This window comes from Atheta coriaria, unplaced genomic scaffold (genome assembly GCF_025399875.1).
Source record: "Atheta coriaria isolate IRGN ID8LTWV9N9 unplaced genomic scaffold, Caltech_Dcor_3.1 hic_scaffold_9_pilon, whole genome shotgun sequence".
In the NCBI taxonomy this organism is placed as follows: domain Eukaryota; kingdom Metazoa; phylum Arthropoda; class Insecta; order Coleoptera; family Staphylinidae; genus Dalotia; species Dalotia coriaria.
Genome location: NW_027045451.1, coordinates 2,919,602 through 2,939,841, shown reverse-complemented (window position 1 = coordinate 2,939,841; position 20,240 = coordinate 2,919,602). Strand labels below are relative to the sequence as shown.

Here is a 20,240-nt window from a genome sequence, read left to right as displayed (position 1 = left end):
TTTCAACCCTTTAAACCCTTTGGAAATGCTTGATTGTTTTTTCATTAATTTTGATTTTTGGGTCGAAAGACAGGGTCGAACTTTTTTAGTTAAATTATATTGTGTCGAAAGAGAGAGTCGAACTTATTTGCTTAAATTATTTTGTGTCGAAAGACAGGGTCGAAATTAAAAATTGGAATTTTTAAATTTTGATTTCGGATTTGGATAGCTTGTTTAATTCTAACTGATTTATTTAAGTACAATTTTTATCTAGAATTTACCATTTAGGCCCTACTGACAATTTTATTGAAAATTTAATATCGCGCATAAACGAATTCAATTATGGTGATTATTTTAAAAACGGTACATGTTAGAACAAAATTTTATTAAGATAAAGTATTCCAAATCACATTTGCTTAAATATTCTGTAATAAAAAAGTCAGATTTTCAAATTTTATTTTTTGCTTATGAAATGTTAGGAGAAACGAATTATTCTGTTTTTTGCACTTAATGTGAAAACTAATGGAGTTAAAGAAAATTTGTTTTCACATTTCAATAAAGGATCAAATTTTACATTAGATAGCACTTTAATATTTTCAATTATCAACAGTTATGTAATAATTGAAAATGGTCAATAACTCCTAAACTAATTAAAATATTGATACAAAACTTGAAAAAATGGATTCCTGACGTCATTCTGCACATGATTGGAAAATTTCGAGAAAATCGGAGGAGTGGTTCAATTTGGCCTGTTCCGATTTTCACCTGAATTTTCCGTGATATTGATGTTATCGGAAAACTGACTTGATATCTTTCATCGCATTAAAATTCTATATCAATTGGCGTTTTCCATTTTCTTCTAGCTTTGTTTTGATTTTTTAGGCCAAGAAATAGTCAAGTGTAACCTCTTGATGATTTTTGAGTGGTGTTTGGTCAACTTCAAAGAATCAAAAAACTAAATCTGCCATTTTGTAGACGCTTGTTATGACATGAAGAAAATGCAGAAAGTTTTCTGGTAACTTTTCTAGTTTCCGAGGAAATCGCGTCGGAAAATCTGTTTTTACTAATTGAAAAGTACATTTTTTTAAATGTCATCTTATTTAGGACTCCATGCTGAACGTTATACCGTTTTCCGTTTTTGATTATCTATATTAGTTCTCGAGATAAACGGCAATTAAGTGTGGCTGCAAGTATACATTGCATTTAAATTCCTTTACAATGCAAATCCTTAGTGCTATTAAACAGGAAGTTGTGTAAATAAGGTAATTAAAAGCTGCTCTATCCAATAGTACAATTAGTTTTTAAAATAAATTTACAACCGTTAATTAAAATGTCAGGCGCCTCCGCCATATTTTAATTAATTATTTTAATTTTTCAGTAAATTAAAAAATCGATATTTTTTATTACTGATTATCAAAGGAAACAACTTTACTAACAAAATATTTTAATAACAATTTGTAATTAGACTAATGATTCAAAAGATACACGTTAAAAAGTGAGTACATGAATCTCACTGGAATAAAATCATTCAATTCATTTTAGGGCCTAAACCAAAAATGATTGAAAAAAAAGTTACTAAGATTTATTGATTAGAATTAATAGTGTGTTTGGAATCCGCAAACAGAATTTCAAAATTCCAACTTTTAATTTATAACATAAAAAAGAGAAATGTTTTGATTTTTTTGTGACAAAATCTTTTCATCAGTAATTCGACCTGAAATAATTTTAACCAAAAAGTTCGACCCTGTCTTTCGACACAAAATAATTTAACTCAAAAAGTTCGGCCCTGTCTTTCGACCGAAAATAATTTATCCAAATAAGTTCGACCCTGTTATTCGACAGAAAATAATTTAACCAGAAAAGTTCTGACCTGCCTTTCGGCACAAAATAATTTAATCAAAAAAGTTCGGACCTGTCTTTCGGTCCAAAAATTAAAGAAAAATATAGTGAAAATGGCAAGCCTATTTGAAACCGTTGCAAAGGGTTTCAAAGTATACACGTTGCAAGGGCACTTCCAATGGTATGAACGCAGTAAAGAATTCGGGATAATTCAAGATATCAAGGAAAGAAAAAGTCAATTCAAAGTTGTTACATTCTCTCTCATATATTTTTTCTTTACATACAAAACAAAAAATGCAAATAACACGCAAGTCAAAACTGGAATGAGCATACAATACATACGTCGCTCGGGAGCACACCTTCGTTGTCCATCCTACGCACCCGAAAAATATATCCTATCGTCTATCCACATAATAATTGTAACATTACACATTATTAAATAAATATTTCTATGATTTGATAATTTTGCGATGGGATAACAAGTTGCAATACGTTTCTATGCGACAATGTTTTGATAAAACGCACATCAAGCGTACAAATTTGTAAAATTCGTAAAATCTCATTATTCAAGTCACAAGAGGATGATGATGATAAAGCAATTGTCTATCAGTGGGCAAATCCGTCAAGACATCGTAATAAATACACCTAACTACTATCGAGTAAAACGTATCTCGCAGACCTTTAGCTATCTAACTATCCACTTCGGTAGGGGTGACGGGTGGCGTATTTGTTGCCGTCATCGCCGGTTTTGGGGCGGCGTTGGAAACACCACGCGCGTACGCTGGCGTCTGGACAAATGAACAGGACACCGGCGGCGGTAACTTATTAACCAAGTCATCTTCATCTTGCAAGTGCTGGAGTTCGTCAGATCCGTAGGAGTGTGAGTTGCCGCCGCCGGCAGTGCATACGAAGGGGTCTATGTGAGGGTACCGTAGTCGAATGGCGTCGACTACATCTAAGAGATTTTTCGAGTCCATGGCTAATATGTGTGCAGCACTCAACATCCCTCTAAAACAATACACATCAGTTAAATCACTACATTCACACTACAATCAATGGAAGCAATATTTAATTGTGTTAAATGCAAATAATTCCCTTACTTTCTTTGTTCTGCATCCAACGTAGTGTTACGATATACCAAAGCAAGTTTCATCGCGTTGACTAGTTCGGACATGTCCTTAGAGAGCACCTTGTGTGCCATCTCAACTTCACGATGAACACACGGTGGAAATGCCATGATGATGGAATCAACACTGGCTAGCAGAGCACGCAAATCCAAGCCGACTTTCTTGACAAACTCAAGGTATAAATCCGCCTGGGCCTGTTGCACACCTTGGCTGAGAGACATTACCGCCTTCACAACCTGAGTTGTACAATCGTACACTGAATCATTAGTACGATCAAGTTCCGCCGTCGCCTTTTGTGATCTACGTTGTATGTCCGGATCTTCACGATCTGTGAGTGTCGATGTTGACGTAGTACTATTCGCGGGAGAAAGACTTTTCGGTCCGCAGCTGCCGCTGCCGTTCATCGACATGTTAGCAAGACTAGAAGAGAGCTGCGAAGATTGAGAGTGATGCAGTGAGGACGGACTATTCGGCACTGATGCCGTTAGATACTGCGATGTTTCAGATAATTGTTCTGCAGATTCTGGTGCAATTACGCTCAACCGTTTTTTCTACACAAAAAAATACCATAAATATAATTTTTAAAGAAAATAGAATAAAGACTTACTAAATTTGTCTCAGATTCCGCCAACCAACGAGAATCTTCTTCAGATTCTTTCTGTTGTTGCAGCAATCTTTGTTCCAACAATTGAGCGTTCAATTGCGATTTGTAGTTCATGTCTAAACTAGTCATTGATGGATCAATGACGCAAGGATACTGTAAATATTAAATCATCAATAAGTAAACTAGTAATACTTTAGAGGCACACAATAAAACAAAATTGAACATTCAAAATAAGGAAAAGAAACCAGTCGAAGAACAACTTAATTGAAAACGAAACGTTGGTAAACAAATTAAAAGTGCAAAAAATTCAAACCATGCCCATGCTGTAAAACAAAGTTGCAACAACTGAATTAAGAAAAAAACCACAAACAACAATCGTGCAGCTCTCGAACCTGCTGCTGACGTTGTTGCTGGTGTTGCTGTTGTTGTTGATAGTACGGTTGTTTATAAGCACAACTTTTCACGTCGACGCCTCCAAAGTCATAGATAGACTCCTCAAGCGCGCCTACATTACCCACATTACCGTAGTTTTGAGCCAGAGGAGAATCAAAACTACGTTGATGCATAACTTCACCTAATACGGTACCACGTTCAAGAGAACTACATTTGGGTGACCCACGTCGCTCAAGTGAACCCATCTTTGGACTAAAAACACCTGAACTTGGTGGTAAACTACACAACTTATCAATACTATTATGCGAACTGTTCGCGAGCGACGTGTGACGCTCCAAGGAGTTCGCTTTCTGTTTGGTGACGCGCTCGAGGGATCCCATCAGCGGTGTCCCGACACCGCCACCACTGCTGCGCGACGGCGTACGTTCCAATGTCCCAAACTTCGATTTCATCGGTTGTTCCCCGGCTGCGGTTTCGGAACATTCTGGATCTAACTTGTGAAGTTTATCCACAGGAATAGGAATAGTTTTCAAGGATAGGACAGGAGCTGCTTCGGGAATTTGTTCGTCTTTATCGAAGTCTACAGCAACAGTGTTAAATACCGAAGCTGGTGTGGTGTATGCTGCAGGCGTGACGCTACGTCCTTCGTTTTCCTTCATAAGTTGCGCAAGAACAGCCGGATTCTGTGCTATGATGTACGTCTGCGGAGTGGCCGTAGCGGAAAAGGACGCAATCGAGTTCGAATCGACGCCTTGCAGTGGATGCCGAGATGGTTTTGGTGGTGGAGCTGCGTCGTCAGTGAAACCCCAGGACATTCCCGCAACTCGTCGTTGTTCACGTTTTAGTGTCATTTGAGCGGCGGACTTTTCGTCGCGTAGAATCTCACTAAAATAAAGACAGAGGTAATAAAGTAAATCATGGAGAGTGAAGCTTGACTTACTTTAAAATCTCTCTAATTTCCTTAAACATTGGTCTCTTGCTTGGTTCTTCACTCCAACATTGTGACATCAGTGAATACAACCTTGGGGGACAACCAGCAGGCAGTGGTAGCCGTTCACCATTTTCAATTTTTGCAATGACATCGTTATTCTTCACGTTTTGAAACGGTTTGACACCCAACATCATGATTTCCCACATGCATACACCAAACATCCAAACATCACTGGCAGTAGTAAACCTCCTGTAGTTAATACTCTCGGGACTCATCCACTTGATAGGCAGTTTTCCTTTGCTGGCTTTATAGTAACTTTGATTGTCGCCCATCGAACGGGATAGACCAAAATCGGCCAACTTTACACATGTCGTCGAACTGACTAGTACATTACGCGCGGCAATGTCGCGATGTACATACTTCTTCGACTCCAAGTAGCTGAGCGCCGTCGACAATTGGAATGTAAATTGAATGAGCGTCTCTAGTTCTAGTTTATCTTTGTTATTCTGAAGATAAGCGCGCAACTCGCCTAACTTCGCCAGCTCCATGACAATCCATACGGGAGAGTCAGAGCAAACGCCAATTAGTTTTATAATGTGTTGGTGATCAAACTTTTGCATTATATCTTAAAATGAACGAAAGAGTAGGTATAAACATCAAAATACATAAATTAATATTAAACTTACATGCTTCTTCCAGGAACTTTTCCGTTGCCTCGGCGTCACCTTTGCAAGTTTTTACCGCCACAGCAATTTGTGTGCCATCTTTGTACTTGTAGATTCCTTTGTGAACATCTCCGAATTGTCCCTCACCCAAAATGTCCATCAGTTCAATTTGTTCTCGTATGAGCACATAATCACGAGCTGACATAAAAAGACAATGTATTATTGTATTGTTTTTAATATTTATAGACTATTCTTACTTGCAGGTGTTGAATAATCACCCTCCTCATCAACAATTTCCGCGTAATCCTCGGAAAGCATCGCTTTGCCGGTCCGCGATGATTCTTTGGCTCCGTCGCGCTTGTGCGCTTTCTGTTTTCCTCCTGACGACTGCGCGACTGGAAACGAGTTTCAGTTTATATATCACTAATTCACACTTCTTAATTAACACAACAATGTCACAAATTTAAAACAAATGACGACATGACGACATATTAAAACAGTGACACTAATAATCGCAATAGTTACGAATTCCCAAATGTTAAAATCTTGTAAAAATTCACATGCGTGCGATAAGATAACATGTGGTGTGACTGACTGACTAACATCAAATATTTATGCATTCTGCGTGTAGCAATCTTTAAACACATGATGTGAATCAAACCAAAATTGCTACAAAACTTCACATAATAACTGACCTTAAAATCACATGCAATAATTACCGCATGACTCACCTCTTTTAGTCCAAATAGAATTCGGACGTCCATGGTGTAACCGGCAGTACCCATCGATTAAATCCGCGATACTTTCAGTCACTTCCACGTTCGCGCACGTTATAGTAAACGCCTCGTCGGCCCCATCAATGCGCAGCTGTAGCGTCGCCTTGCTGTTCTTATCACATTCATTGACTAGCGTTTCGATCGCGCTGATCGCGTCAAAGTCTCCCACTTTGACCATATTAGCATTACCGTTCTGTAACACCGAGTACGTGACGCCACTGTTCGGCCCAATCACCAACTCAATCGGCACATGCCACATATTCCCCATTTCCACCGAAAACCGCTCATGATCAAAATCCATATAAATCCGCAGCATCTCAAAGAATTTAAACATGCAGTCAATCTCAGTCATGTGACTAAACTTCTTAAAACATGCTTGTATTGATTTCCTCAACGCTTTGGGTTTAATTGTATCAAGAACATGTCTCGGTATGAACTTATTCATACCCTCCTCGCGCTCAAGGTATTCAAGGTAGGACTTTTTTTCGAGTGCGCTTGAAGGGGTCTCCTTGTAGAAGTAACGTATCTGCAGGCAGCAGAGTTGCAGCGCAATGTCCTGCTCAACGTTAAGGTTGGAGTTGAGATAGTCGGCGCGCACCTGGTCGAAGTAAAACGAGAAAGTCGTACGATCCTTTTCATACAGCTGGTGGAGATTATCAGGGAGGTAACGAAGGCGCAGTTCAAAGCGCCACTCGGCTGCTGGGTGGCGTTTGAGATGCGTTTCTTGAATGTGCTGCATTGACGTGTTCTGATGCAGCCAGAAAGTGTGCCCGGAGGCGGGGTGCACCAGTCGCATGCCATACAGTCCTTTGAAATAACGCGCATCGTTGGACAGACGATCAGTGCAGAGCGAAATTATGCCTTTAATGTCGATATTGTCGCCGTATTTCACCACATTGAAGCCACCATTTGGCAGGTGCACCTGGAAACCGAATTTATTATTTTTTTTTTTTCAAAAATAACGAACTACTAAATAAACTTTACACATTGACGGTATTTATTATTTACACTATAAGATTATAGGAAATGCATACAGTGTGCAAGGTGTGCGGCTGTTGCCTTGTAAGGCGATACATTATAACGTTTGGTGGTCAATTTACCTTGAGGGTAGCCTTGTCGTTGGATTGTGCTTGGAGATGATGATGCTGCGGCGAGTCGCGCGGACTGTCCATTGTCCTGCGGGCGAGCGGCGAATACCGCGTCGGTGAACCGCCGCTCACGGGGGACGACGAAGAAACAACATCACTGCAACAACAAACAATCACACATTATGAAATAACAATCACATTCCACATACTGCCAAACAAAAATCGCACAATAGTAATAAGTGGCGAATATAAAAACCGAAATAAAATGTGTGTACCTAAGCGACTTGGGCCGAACACGTAGAAACTTCCACGTGTGGCTAGCGCACGTGACAGGATGCGCTTGGTACAAGCGGCCATCTTGACAATCGCCGTTTGTTGTATCCTTCTTTTGTAATAAACTTTGCGGTCGTAATTTCGATCTGCCACTATTCCTTCGTACAAGATCCAACATAATAATGTATTTTTACACTTGATTTACTTCACTTTGATATGTATAAAGGTAAAATTTGATGATTTATTGTTTTTAAAAACATCATAGTTTAATAATCACACTTCAAGAGTGTTTCACAATATTTATCCATAGACTTTTTCGTTTGTGACTTAATCACACCGTGTTCAAATGTAGTAATAAGACTCGAACTCGGTAGCAATGAATTTAGAAAAGGTGTGCGCGTAGGCGGCTAGGCCGCGACGACGTCAATCGAGCAAGAAAGAACTCGATCCGGCTAGGAGCAGCCGCAACGACGCAACGCAACATTACGAAAGTGTATTTCAATCCGATTGGAATTTATAAAATTAATTGTATGCACAACTTTTCCAAAAATATCTTCGAAGCCACCAATTTTATACACACGCTTTTAGTCGTGAAGAAAAACGAAAAAAGCAGCAAGAGACAGGAAACGATCACCTATGAATTTTAATAAACTTTTATTTCTTCGCTGCGTCTGCTTCGCAACAATCACTGCATTTATAAATCTTAACAATACACTGAGTTTCTCACAATCTATAACCACGCTGACAGGATTCACACACTTTTCTGAATAAAAATATGATAAAACTGTATTCGCATCACTTGATAAGTTAAGTACTGTTAGAGTTTTCTTCGCACTATTTTATTTTATACTGATTTGCACTTTCGAGGTGCGATTACGAGCTTTATCGCGTGGTAAATGTCATGAGTACTTGCTCATCTCATCGGAGTGAATGGAAAAGGCGTGCGATGCACGTTTTTGCGCTTTTAAGCGGCACTCACGACGGTGGTTCGAGCGCGACTACGGATTGTGTCTGCGGAGTCTGATTCATAACATAACCGAACGATTAATTCGCGCGCAGTGAGAAGATCAAGAAATCTAGCGAGGCTAAAGCCACCACAAGTTACCAACGGATCGACGCACACAACTTTATTCCGTATGTGAGTGTTATTTATAATATAACTGAACAAGAACTACTGGCCGTGATATGATAATATACAGAATGTATTCAGAAATTTTAAAAAACAAATAAAAATAAAAACACTTGTTGTTTTAATATAATTTTATACCAAACTTATTTTTTAATCTACCTAATGATTTGATTGTTAACAAAATATAATTTAATCTGAAACCGCAAGCAAACTGTAAACACAATTACGCAGCGAACGACTTCTCCTTATCGCCATGACCGCGCGACTGAACGTGTTAATATTAATATCTAGTCATCAGCCGGCCGCAACTAACCACCTCGTACTCAACGCCTCTCGCAAGCGACGTGGTTACTCTGGAATGTGTCTCATCAAATCCTCGCCGCCATTAATTAAGCAGCGCCAATATTAGTACGTAGAACGTGCTAAAACCTTAAAAACAAAACACCGCGTCGGGCTGTTAAACCGCGCGAGTCGAAGCCAATGCTTCGTGTCAGATGTCTCACGTTAATCATCGCTGATGAGCCGTGTCCCATGGACAATTAAATTGTTTGTTTCCATGTTTGTACTTACCTACATTGGTACATTACTCATCCGATAAACATAACAAATAATTTGTCTGTATAAATCCCAAAAATAACATAAAACAATTTGAATTTTGTATTTTATTCACTTTCTTTGCTATATACTATATAGTTTTGTGTTTTGGGAAATTATAAGATAAATTGTATGCACGAGTTTAAGAATGAAAGCGCCGTGGGTAAACTTTTACAAAAATACTTTTCCAAAAATTGTTTTAAGTAGCAAACAAGTTTATTGCCGCGCTTGAGTAGTGCTTGAAAACGAAAATAGTCGCATGGCGCGCCCGATGAAACCGGAAACGATAACCTATGATTTTTTAACTGTTTACATTTCTGGCAAATGATTAAATGTAAGGTTTAATTATATTAGAACACGTCGCGCTTTCAAGTAATTAATTAATCACCAGGTTTTGGTTATTTCGGACACCAATAATAAATTAGAAAGACAATGTATAATTTTAATAAAAATCAGCGATACTATTTTACATAGTCACACTATGCAACAACTTTTGACTCATTTGATTCCTTTTATATCTGCATTCACCACATAACGCAGCCGTGACTCTATCTACATTGGTTGTAAACTTAAATGCCGTATAAATTATCGCAAAAATATTGTGCACCGCTGCATTTTCGAATAATTAAATTTGACTTCCGTCTATTTTATTGCGGCCCAAATTTAACGTTAGAAAGTTGCTGCGAGTGCACACGCAAAGACGAAAAGCATGTAATAAATGAAAGGAAATGATGGGTTTGGTGCGCAATGTCGATGTCACCGATGGATTCTTTCGTGGTGTGCGAGTCACTTGAACGTCATCGTCATCCGTCTATTAATAACAACTAACTACACCGTGGCCAGCCTGCCACTAGCCGCGAGCATGATGTGTAATGATGTCGTTCTTTACATTTTAATGAATGCATATTTATGCATGTTTACGCTGCAATATGCGGAAATTAAGCAGTAATGAAATACGCAATGCGCGCACTGAAGCTGTATAAAAAGATGCGACACAGCGACATGTTAATTTAATATTGCTCGCAAAATACATAGGAATTATTATGAATAAATATGAAGAGACAAACACATTCCTACTACAAATGACTATAAATATTAATTAAGTGTTTTTGCGATAAAATCAGTAATAATGCATCTACATGTAATTTTAATTTGTTTTCTGCGAATAAAATTACTGTTACACTAGGTCTAGTGAGTATTTTCTAGCTTCGAGTCGTTGTCCCATATTTGGATGAAAGCCATAAAAATTACAAAAAAAGCTGCGGTAACGCAATTCAAGCGAGAAATAAAACCAAGAAGAATAAAATTGACGAGCCACGTCAGATTTAACATAATAAATCAAACGTTTCAACGTTTACTGGCTAAACAAAGTCTAAACATATTTACGACGCGTTGTTCCTCATTCCACGACCAATTCAAAAGCAGTTTCGAGTTTTTTGTTTCTATTCATCGTTTATTTTTTATCTTGAGGCCGATAATCATCTAAAAAAATATGTTCCAGCCGCACTCATTACATAAAATTGGCGTTGATGTAGGTACATTTAAATAACAGTAGTATTCCAATGCCTAGACAAGAAAAAATTTCATCGCTGAATATAAGTTTGCTATTTAATTATCACTGCGTGGTATGTTTGTATATTTAAACATTTAAAAGGTCTGATAATCAGTTAACACAAATAACGAATGCTAACTAACCACGACGGCTATCAGTTTCGTTTAAATCGAATTAAATCACAACTCCACGACGTATCATGTTCGTTCTATTGTGTTTTGTTTAGGTCACAATGCGCACGAGTGCATAATAATCGCTCTGGGCACGATTGAATGCCACAGCTAACACTTCGAGAACACTCTGATTATCTAACCAAGTATGTACATTGCTAATTACATGGCAATAACAATAATCAGATTAATGTCTATTTTTAATTGCGTTAAGTATGCATTAATCAATTTAATAACGATTATGACTTTTAAAAAGCGTAACTTATTTCAATGCGCTGAAAGACTTTATCTACATTTTCGGTGCTTCCTGTCAGTTTTATTCGTCGTCAACACTTAATATTCTGCGTGGCTTAAGTGAAGCATTTCCGGTGTTAATCGCCGGCACGCACACGCATCGCCACGCATGCAAATGTCCGATAAGGGTCAGTCCATCTTATCTGCTCCTTCAGCGACAACACCAAACTTAAAATACATTTTTACAATGACTCAACAGTGAAATATTTTCACCACATGACAACATAATAACAATAATCTGACACAAATTAATCGCGATATACGATATCATAGTTTATTATTGTTGAGATGCCCTTCCCTTGCATTAGCAACATACGATGATATAAATATGTGCCAGCTAGTAAGTTTCGAAAGTAAATTAATTCAAATATATTTACGCAACAAACACACATACGTGTATTCTGTATAGTCTCGATCTAATTCCGAGCGTGTATTTACGTGTGGGGCTCACGAAGAGTGTTTGCCCTTGATTACGGCGAGCGTACACAAACCGCGAACCTCTCCTCGGTCGCACCGTAAACACAATAAATAAGAAAACATTAAACTATACGAGCGTCTATGATGCAAGTAGTATAAGAACTTCAACTACGAATCTAAGAACAGTTCATTGCAACATCGTGCATAACTTTGACTCGAAGTATTTGTATTTGCGTGGCTGTTGGAAGCGCATTAGATGTCGAGAATAAAATAAAATGTTACATGTGCGTAACACACGCAGGGGAGAACGTTACCAAATATGTATGTGAACCAGTAAACTTCGCCCAGCACACTGCTGGTAATATTTAATGGTTGGAAAGCTGTGTGAATGTAAACATTATAACCACACCCTAGGATGATAGATGATAGGTATTAAAGGGTAATTATGGTAAAAGTTACGTCAAAATTTACATTCAAAGTTTAAAAATCCAAAAATTAACAAAAATAGTAATATTTAAGTGGAATAAATTTAGAATCGGTATTTTAATTAATGTAGTAATTCTAAAATCAAAATTTTCCACTAAAACATTGATTTTTCCGCGTTTCACCGCAAAAAATCACATAAAAACTACACAAACGTTAATAAAAAGAAGCGGTGATGGAAAATTGATATTTAAGGTTTTCCCAATATCACATAACGATCACCCCGCCTGTTATCATCTATATCCAACCATTAATTCAATATTTTACGTGTGACCTTTATGAAAACAGCTCACCAATATAAATAATGCCCAACTGCAAAAGACGAACACGTCCAAAGCAGAAACATGACGCAAGCCGGCGAAAAGCCGCCCGGAAAACGTGCGGGAATATAAGGAAAACGATCCATCCAAGAGTTCTAAGTATAGTCTGCGTGATCGCCTGCATTGGTATGCGTTTGGCTTCATATCCAACTCTAGAGCAATGCGAACGCACACAAGGTAGAAGAGAGTAAACAGGAGCGCGAACGAGAAAATCGATAGTGGTCTAGGTTGCGGATGCAGACGGAACGCGCCACTGAACGCAGCCACGAACAGACGTTTCCTTCGCCGGCTCGATATGTAAATACACTGATATATTCCGATTCTGATTGTACCAGCACCACTGACTTACTTTTATCTGCACGCCCGCAGCCAATCAATTTTTGATCAGCAAACAATTTACATTATACTTATCACTATCAAAACTTCGCACAACATAAATAATTATGATTTATTTATTGCTACAATAGTTTATTTTAAAACATGCTAACTTGGCATTTTTTAAAAACAATGACACAATCAGTTGAATAATACAATAATGATTACATTGACATAATTGCAATTATTAGTTGATTATGATTATTAACTTACGTTTCAAGATATTGAAAAGTCCTATACACCGGCTTCCTGAACATGAGCAATCCGTCTACACGTTCCACCATGGTAACACAATTGAAAAAATTGATTCGTCGGTGGTAATTAACGTGCCGCACGCAACCCCAGCGCAAAGGTCAGATGTTCATGCGATTGAATCCCATCGCACATTATTACGAAATTCAAGAGCAGCAGGAAAACAAGAGAAAAACGCGAACAATTGCGTTTAGCATGTCATCGATCAACCTGCGCCACACACGCAAGAAATACATACACAAAACAACGCATAATACGACGCGAAATGAATTTATCACCCAGTGATTCACTGTCCAAGAGAACAACACTGTAAATATTTGCACCACAACGCACTGTTTTTGAATTTCAACTAGAAACAGTTATGGTTTTTGGTCGTGGCGACCGTTACCGGCTGCCAATCGCACCTAACTGAACACAAAACACACTCGCAGTAAGTACGCGCGCAGAAACGACGACACTAGCATACGATTTGTATCTTCGCACGGGCTTCCGAATGAATATTGAATAGAATCATCGCGCGATGACTGCGAGCATGCCGGGAATGACTATAAATAAACAGATGCACATCGGTACCGACGCTGCGCTGTCTGCGTGAGTAAAACACAAGCGTGTGTGCAATGCGAACGAACCCCAGGTCATATGCTCGGTGACAATGAAATAGAATAAAAAACGAGCGGCTTCCAGCGAGTACCGGCAGCTAATAACCGCGCGGAGGGCTGGTTACCAAGTGACTGGCGGACGCGCGAGTTACATTTGGTATTGTCGGTTGACGGCGACGTGTTACCAAACGCGACCAGGGTCGTCCGAAGGGGCGCAAGCGTCGGGAATAGCGAAACACGCAAAACACGCAACTTGCGAGAATAAATTATAATCGGCGCAAAGAAAAAAAAAGTAAAAGTTTCTTTGTAACAAAAAAAAAAAACAGGAAAAAACATGCAGTTGTGTTTAATTTCATTTTACCTAATTCTAATAAATAATAAATATTGTTGCATGAGTGAGTAATATACCTCTAAATACATAACTTGTTTATAATTTGGCTGTCATAACCACGCGACACAAGTGAAAGTGAGCAATAATAATCAACTGCTCCATTACCATCCCGAGAGCATGGAGAAGCATTAATATCACTTATTACTTCTACTTATGAGCATCGCGTAATGACTTCATAACGTTCATTGGAGGCTGCATGCAATAAAACGTCACTTTATTCAGATCATTCACATTCTGACCAATTCCAAGCACGTAACAAATATTTAAACGAATATAATTAACGAAACAGCTGCCTATCGATGCCTACACGTCTATAAATGTAACAATTAAACACCTTATACGTGTAATTTTAATATAGATAAGATAATATTCATATGGTTTAGGACTCTTTGAATTAAATTATGACTACTGTATGCTTATTCGGCTTCTTGATGCTGTTTTTCATTGAACATTATCAATCTTTAGGTTTTTTGTACATTTCTTAGGTTATAATGAAGTATTATGTGTTTGCGGTTGATATTATTCATTATGACGCATGGAGCGTTGTTTGGCTGCTACTGTGCGTTCAGTTTTTGTTTGATATAGTAACAGTGTCTACTTACATGTTCAATCATCCTGGATATCAGAATATTTGCTCTGGAGTGAGTAGGTTTTCCTGTAGAGGAGCTTGGTTATCACTTTATCACTTAAAACCAGCACACATTGACACTAGTTTGCCGGATGTAATCGCCCGATTTACACGGTGAGTCGATAGATAGTTTATTATCGTTTTTTAAGCGATGGCTTATCGCGGCGACGTCGAGATGCTCCCGCGATCATCAAAACACCATCGCCATTCTGATTAGACTTGACTGGAGCTGATGCTGGCCAACCGCCTAGCCTCGCAGCGACATCTATGAGTTGTTTACCAACAGAAAGCTGTATGTATCGTGTAGGTTGTTTTAAAAATTTTGTTTTATACTAAAAACGATCTAATTTAGAAGTGATTAGAATTAACTTAACCATAATTCTGTTTCTGTTAAGTTATAATTAGCGTTGTACACTATACATTCCCTAATCACGTTTAATTAGAAACAATTAAACATATAATAAACAAGATTTACAATTTTCTTTGTTTTCTTGGCCTGGGTGGATTCCAAGACACTCTGGTACTGTCAGTGATTGAAACAATGTCCATGCCAGCCATTTCAAGTCCTTTGATTGCTGACTGTAACATTATTTTAATTTTAGACTCAATTTGAAATTTCATTGGTTATAAACACACCATTCTGCCGGGTCCAAGTCCTCGTACACGAACACGCACGGTTTTTATACCTTTTTCTAAGGCACGCTAAAATATACATATTTTTATTATAATATATACAATTTAAAACCTTTTTTTGCCATAACTTACACTGGCAATACTAATTGCTGTAGCTTGTGCAGCAATATTGGTTCCTTTCCTAGTATTTTTAAACCCTTCAATGCCACAACTTCTGATAATCTTAGGAGTACCCTTACTATCAGTCAAAGACAAAATAGTATTGTTTGATGTCACTCTGATGTTAAAAATAGGCAATTCCCTAAATGGCACTCCATTAAATAGTTTGTTTGGTAAGTTTTCATCAGGAAATATATCCATTTTACTAAAATATAATCATATTAAATAAACAATACCAGAATATTAGCAGTTATAATTACTTAGCAAGAAGTCTATCAATGTCCACTGCTTTTTCACCAATAGTTCCTTCATCTGGGGCTGGCATTGATCTTAACATTTCTCTTCTGTCTTCGACATCTCGTCGTAAAATGCTTGTCGTACATATTGATCTTGAGAGAGGAGAGGTGCTGGCTATTCTTTCAGTAATTGAGATGTTTTTAATGTGATAAATTAAGTTTCTTAACATTTTACAAAAGTTATGAATTTGTATAGGTTACAAGAACTACAATGTATGGCAGGAGCAATAGAAATGGAAAGACCGACTAGGAAACTGTATATATTGACCTTCAAGCAATACCAGCGCCCCCTCGTGGTTCAAATTTGTTTTACCTTCGATAAGAATGCTTTAGTTGTTTGGAAAATATATAGGGGCCGCAACATACATTAGAAGAAAGCAAATATCTTGACTTGTTTACGTTAAACAATAACAAAAATCACGCCACTTTTGTCTATCAAAACCAAAACAATAGATAAAAACGTTTGAAACACACTATTCTGTTCCTAATTTTACATGGAGAATTTACCTGCTGCAATATGTGAATAAATAAAAGAATTAAAAATCACGTTAAAAAACTTGTTTTAAAAATTAATAATTTGTATTAATAATTTAATAATTTTGTATTGATTTGTATTTTACGTTTTTTAATATAATATTTATACTTACATTTGTAGATTTACTTTAGATATATGCATTCCACAAAACAAATAAATTTGAAAAATGTTGAGGTGATACGCATAGTTCCGACTTTCCGAGTTTCACGAAATGTTCGAGAAAACGTCAAAATATAGTTGTAATTCTTGAAATTCCCCTCGAAACGCCTGGTGAAAAGGGAGAAGGCCTATATCTATACAGACGCGAGCAATAGTAATATGCCCGTTCGGTCCCAACTTCATCGCGCCTCGCTTCACCCCCATGCCAACCCGCAACCCAGAACTTACCCACAGGGTTAAGCGAAGGCGTTAAGGTGACGGTAGCACTTTACAAGACGCGGTTTTGTGGCGTGCCCGTGTGTGAGTGTGCGGCTGGCGGGTTTCAATTGAAAATTTGTAAGCCGCTTCCCTTGCGTTTCGCATTCCGCGCATTGAACATTCACACGCCCAAGAAGACCGACATCGTCGAGATATTGCATCGAAGAAACCGCCGGCGGTTAGCATAAGTGACTATCTCAACGACAGAATATTGTTCCATTTTGATAATAATCTGAATCAATGTTTAAAAAATTATTTTTTTGTCGCATTTGTAAAGTGTGCTCGGAACAGTTCATGTCTTGACAAACAGAAAATACACCGTCGCGCTCGACTGGATCATCAAGATCTCTTTATACTTCGCTTTCATGCGTCGCCATGTTTTTGCCACATCCGGAAGCGGCGGCGAGTCGCTTCTGTTTTCAGCGGCGCTTTTAAGTCCTCCTCCTCGAGGACGCAGGTCGTAAACGCTCACAAAATGGTATATAATTTGTTTTGTACACAGTTGTACGGCGCGGTCTTGAAGTCGTTGTCGCGGATGCGGAGATGAGATGCCCGCGAGCGCACAACCACCGAGGGGTGGTTGAGATCGTGGCGCAAACAACGCGACAAACGCAGAAAGAAGAAACACAAAACAGATTCTCTTTATTTGCCGCCTCGTCGAACTCAGAAACAATTTCCCGTTGGCCTCCAACGTTTTTCCTCGTTTCTTTGACATTTCAACATAACATAACCTAAATTAAAATTTTAAAGGTTAAAACTCACAAGATGGATGCCAGATGATTTAATGTATAACGTATCATCCTTTTTTTTTAAGATCAAAGCTATTATTCAGTGATATTCTGCGTTTACAAAGAATATAATACGAATACAATACCCAAGCGTACCATTTAAACAAGTATACGAGTAACATGAAAGGAATATGCGGTCTACCTACAATTACACTTAAACTAAACATCGAAATAAACATTAATGAATTAACTGCTGACAGAAGAGCGCTTGCGAAGAAAAGGAATTGTTATTCGATACGATACCACTCGACTCGAATGCGATGTGGACAAAATCATAAAAGAATGGCACACAAACGATTTGAAAGAAACAGAAACCGAAGCCTTCATTCGACATGAACGAACAGAAACTAAAACCACTAAAGGGCATTGAATAGGAATGAAATCTATTGTTCAAATTGAATAATCAATTATGTGTTAAATCACTGAGTAATACTTATTTTTAAATTTTAATTTTTTCAGGCGAATTTTTAAATATTTACGTTTAAAATCATAGTATTCGTAATTATTTCATTATTTTATTCAAAAATCCAACCTAAAATTACTAAAATTTGAATTGAAACCACAAACAAAGCGTATACCTATATAATTTCAGTTAAGTAGATTTGAATTGATCCCAGTGGGAGTCCAATTGTACACACGGTCGCCATTTTGAAAAGGGCCGCGGAAACAAAAGGCATCAGTATGGAAAAACCAACATGTGGATACATGGGAGTCATGGGCACTCATTCCCGTTGATTTGTGTGTGCGCGCGCGCAAGCTGTGACTGTAAAAGTGGATCGTTTAACGCATGAACAAAAAACGGAGTTTCCACTGTGCGAATGTGAGCCGCCTCCCACTAGGTGCTGTCATTGTTATAAACTCTCGCTGAAAAACGCTCCATTCGACGAGGAGTCAACGCGCTGTGTTATTGTTTGCCGCAGCCAAAATCCACTTCGTCCTTTCGATGGATAATTCCGTTTAAATGCCAGCCCGTCTCCCTTGCGCCGCGCCAGCCATCAAAACTAAAAGCGCTAAAACAATACAATGCGTATTTTAGAGTCGAGTTTGAGTGCCATGTCTGCTTATTCTGTTTTAGTCTGTTATATGATCGCAGATTCACGCACGCGAATATATATCACGCGTGGTATTATTGTGTGCCTATTGTGTGTTGCATTGTGTTGCGCTGAATGCGAATTATAGGTTATATTCCGGATACTAGATGATAATACCTTTTCGTCATTAATATCACACTGCTTTGTTCTAATACTACAGCTTAATCTTTACATGAAACTATAAATTTACACACAGGTTAGAAGTTAACCTCACTTTTGTTTTTTTCATGGCAACGGCCATCTTGGATTGGTTTCCTCCCACGCGTATTATGTTAATGAAATTTTGAAATAAATTTACCCGCTGGGCGTTTTCATTTACTTTGCGCCGGCGGACAAACTTTTATTTCTTTGAAATTTGCAAATAAATTTCACTTCAAAACAAAGTTTTAAGAAAATATCCTTAAGCGCTTTGGGGTTGGTGAGTCGGAGTGGAAGTTAACACATTATAGAAAAGATGAGCGTTGGGAACAAGTAAAGAGGAGCGCATTCAAAGTTTAGAGAATTTATAGAATTATTGTCTCTCTTTATGCTTCTTTTGTGCGGTTCTGTGCGCGCGTTCAGGTCGTATTTAACGTTATATTGTTAGGTTATGTAAAGATTCAGAATATTGAGACCGAAAATCTGCTGGGGAGGCAACGATCGTATATAATAGTTTCGAAAGTTGGCGCAAAATATTCGCTTCATTAAATTTTCACACCTTCTCAACTCCCAGCAGTCCAAATAGATAAATTATGATCCGATAAAGTGTAATTATAAAGCAATTATACGCAATTTATTTAATATAATTTTTTTCCGTATGAAATTTTGCATTTTTATGATTCTTAAAAAAGTGTGACGATGTAATTTAAATACAAATTACATTTTTAGGTCCATACCTACCCCTAACGTCTTATAATGTGATATAAGAGTAGCCTGCGCATAAAATGCTGCAAAACGCATAAAATTAAAATAAAAACACTCTTTTACGACGCGACGGGTTCACGCTATAAGTGTTTCCAAACATCTTTTACAGTCCGCGCACTTTTTACCACCCTTTTTATGTATTTTTTTTTTCTTCGCGTTTGCATGTTATCGCTTTCTGACTGTCCGCATTGCCGAACGCGAAAAATCGCAACCGAAACGAAAGAAGTGTGTCTTTAAGCGAGTTTAAGGGGTAATAAAATGCAGAATCGCGCATTATTCGCCACCGTCAGAAAGTCTCGCCCCAAACCAACCCTATCTGCAAACCTACAAACGTATAAGATGCTCGCTGTACATTCAAGTGTGTTGGAATAAAAAAATTAGAAACTACCCGCTGGCAACTGTCTGAATTCGCTACACGAATACATTAACCAACTTATTGTGGGTAAAATATGGACGAGAGTGAGAGTAGAACAGTTGCAATGACATTAAATACTGCTCATCTGCCATATGTCAAGGTTTTGGAATAAAAAAGGGGTGGT

The 20,240-nt window shown here is 38.0% G+C and overlaps 2 protein-coding genes across 6 annotated transcripts; both read right to left on the bottom strand.

Annotated features, from left to right (window-relative positions):
- Positions 1-2,057: 2,057 nt before the first annotated feature.
- Positions 2,058-15,175, bottom strand: LOC135798514 (focal adhesion kinase 1-like). Of its 5 annotated transcripts, XM_065311373.1 has the most exons (11): positions 13,500-13,617; positions 13,223-13,277; positions 7,415-7,559; positions 6,270-7,236; positions 5,796-5,933; positions 5,560-5,736; positions 4,883-5,498; positions 3,942-4,827; positions 3,553-3,702; positions 2,919-3,496; positions 2,058-2,826 (listed from the first exon to the last, which is right to left on the bottom strand). In XM_065311373.1, the coding sequence occupies exons 2-11, from the start codon at positions 13,264-13,266 to the stop codon at positions 2,508-2,510; spliced, it is 4,020 nt and encodes a 1,339-aa protein (XP_065167445.1). In that variant the 5' UTR covers positions 13,267-13,277; positions 13,500-13,617; the 3' UTR covers positions 2,058-2,507. The 5 variants fall into 5 exon arrangements, with proteins under 5 accessions (XP_065167445.1, XP_065167443.1, XP_065167442.1 ...); XM_065311371.1 differs by lacking the exons at positions 13,223-13,277; positions 13,500-13,617 and adding an exon at positions 14,854-15,175; XM_065311370.1 differs by having other exon boundaries at positions 13,223-13,943.
- An 83-nt stretch (positions 15,176-15,258) lies between these two features.
- LOC135798515 (small ribosomal subunit protein uS11m-like) lies at positions 15,259-16,217 on the bottom strand. Its single transcript, XM_065311374.1, has 4 exons — positions 15,932-16,217; positions 15,645-15,876; positions 15,516-15,581; positions 15,259-15,458 (listed from the first exon to the last, which is right to left on the bottom strand). The coding sequence occupies exons 1-4, from the start codon at positions 16,135-16,137 to the stop codon at positions 15,351-15,353; spliced, it is 612 nt and encodes a 203-aa protein (XP_065167446.1). The 5' UTR covers positions 16,138-16,217; the 3' UTR covers positions 15,259-15,350.
- Positions 16,218-20,240: the final 4,023 nt, after the last annotated feature.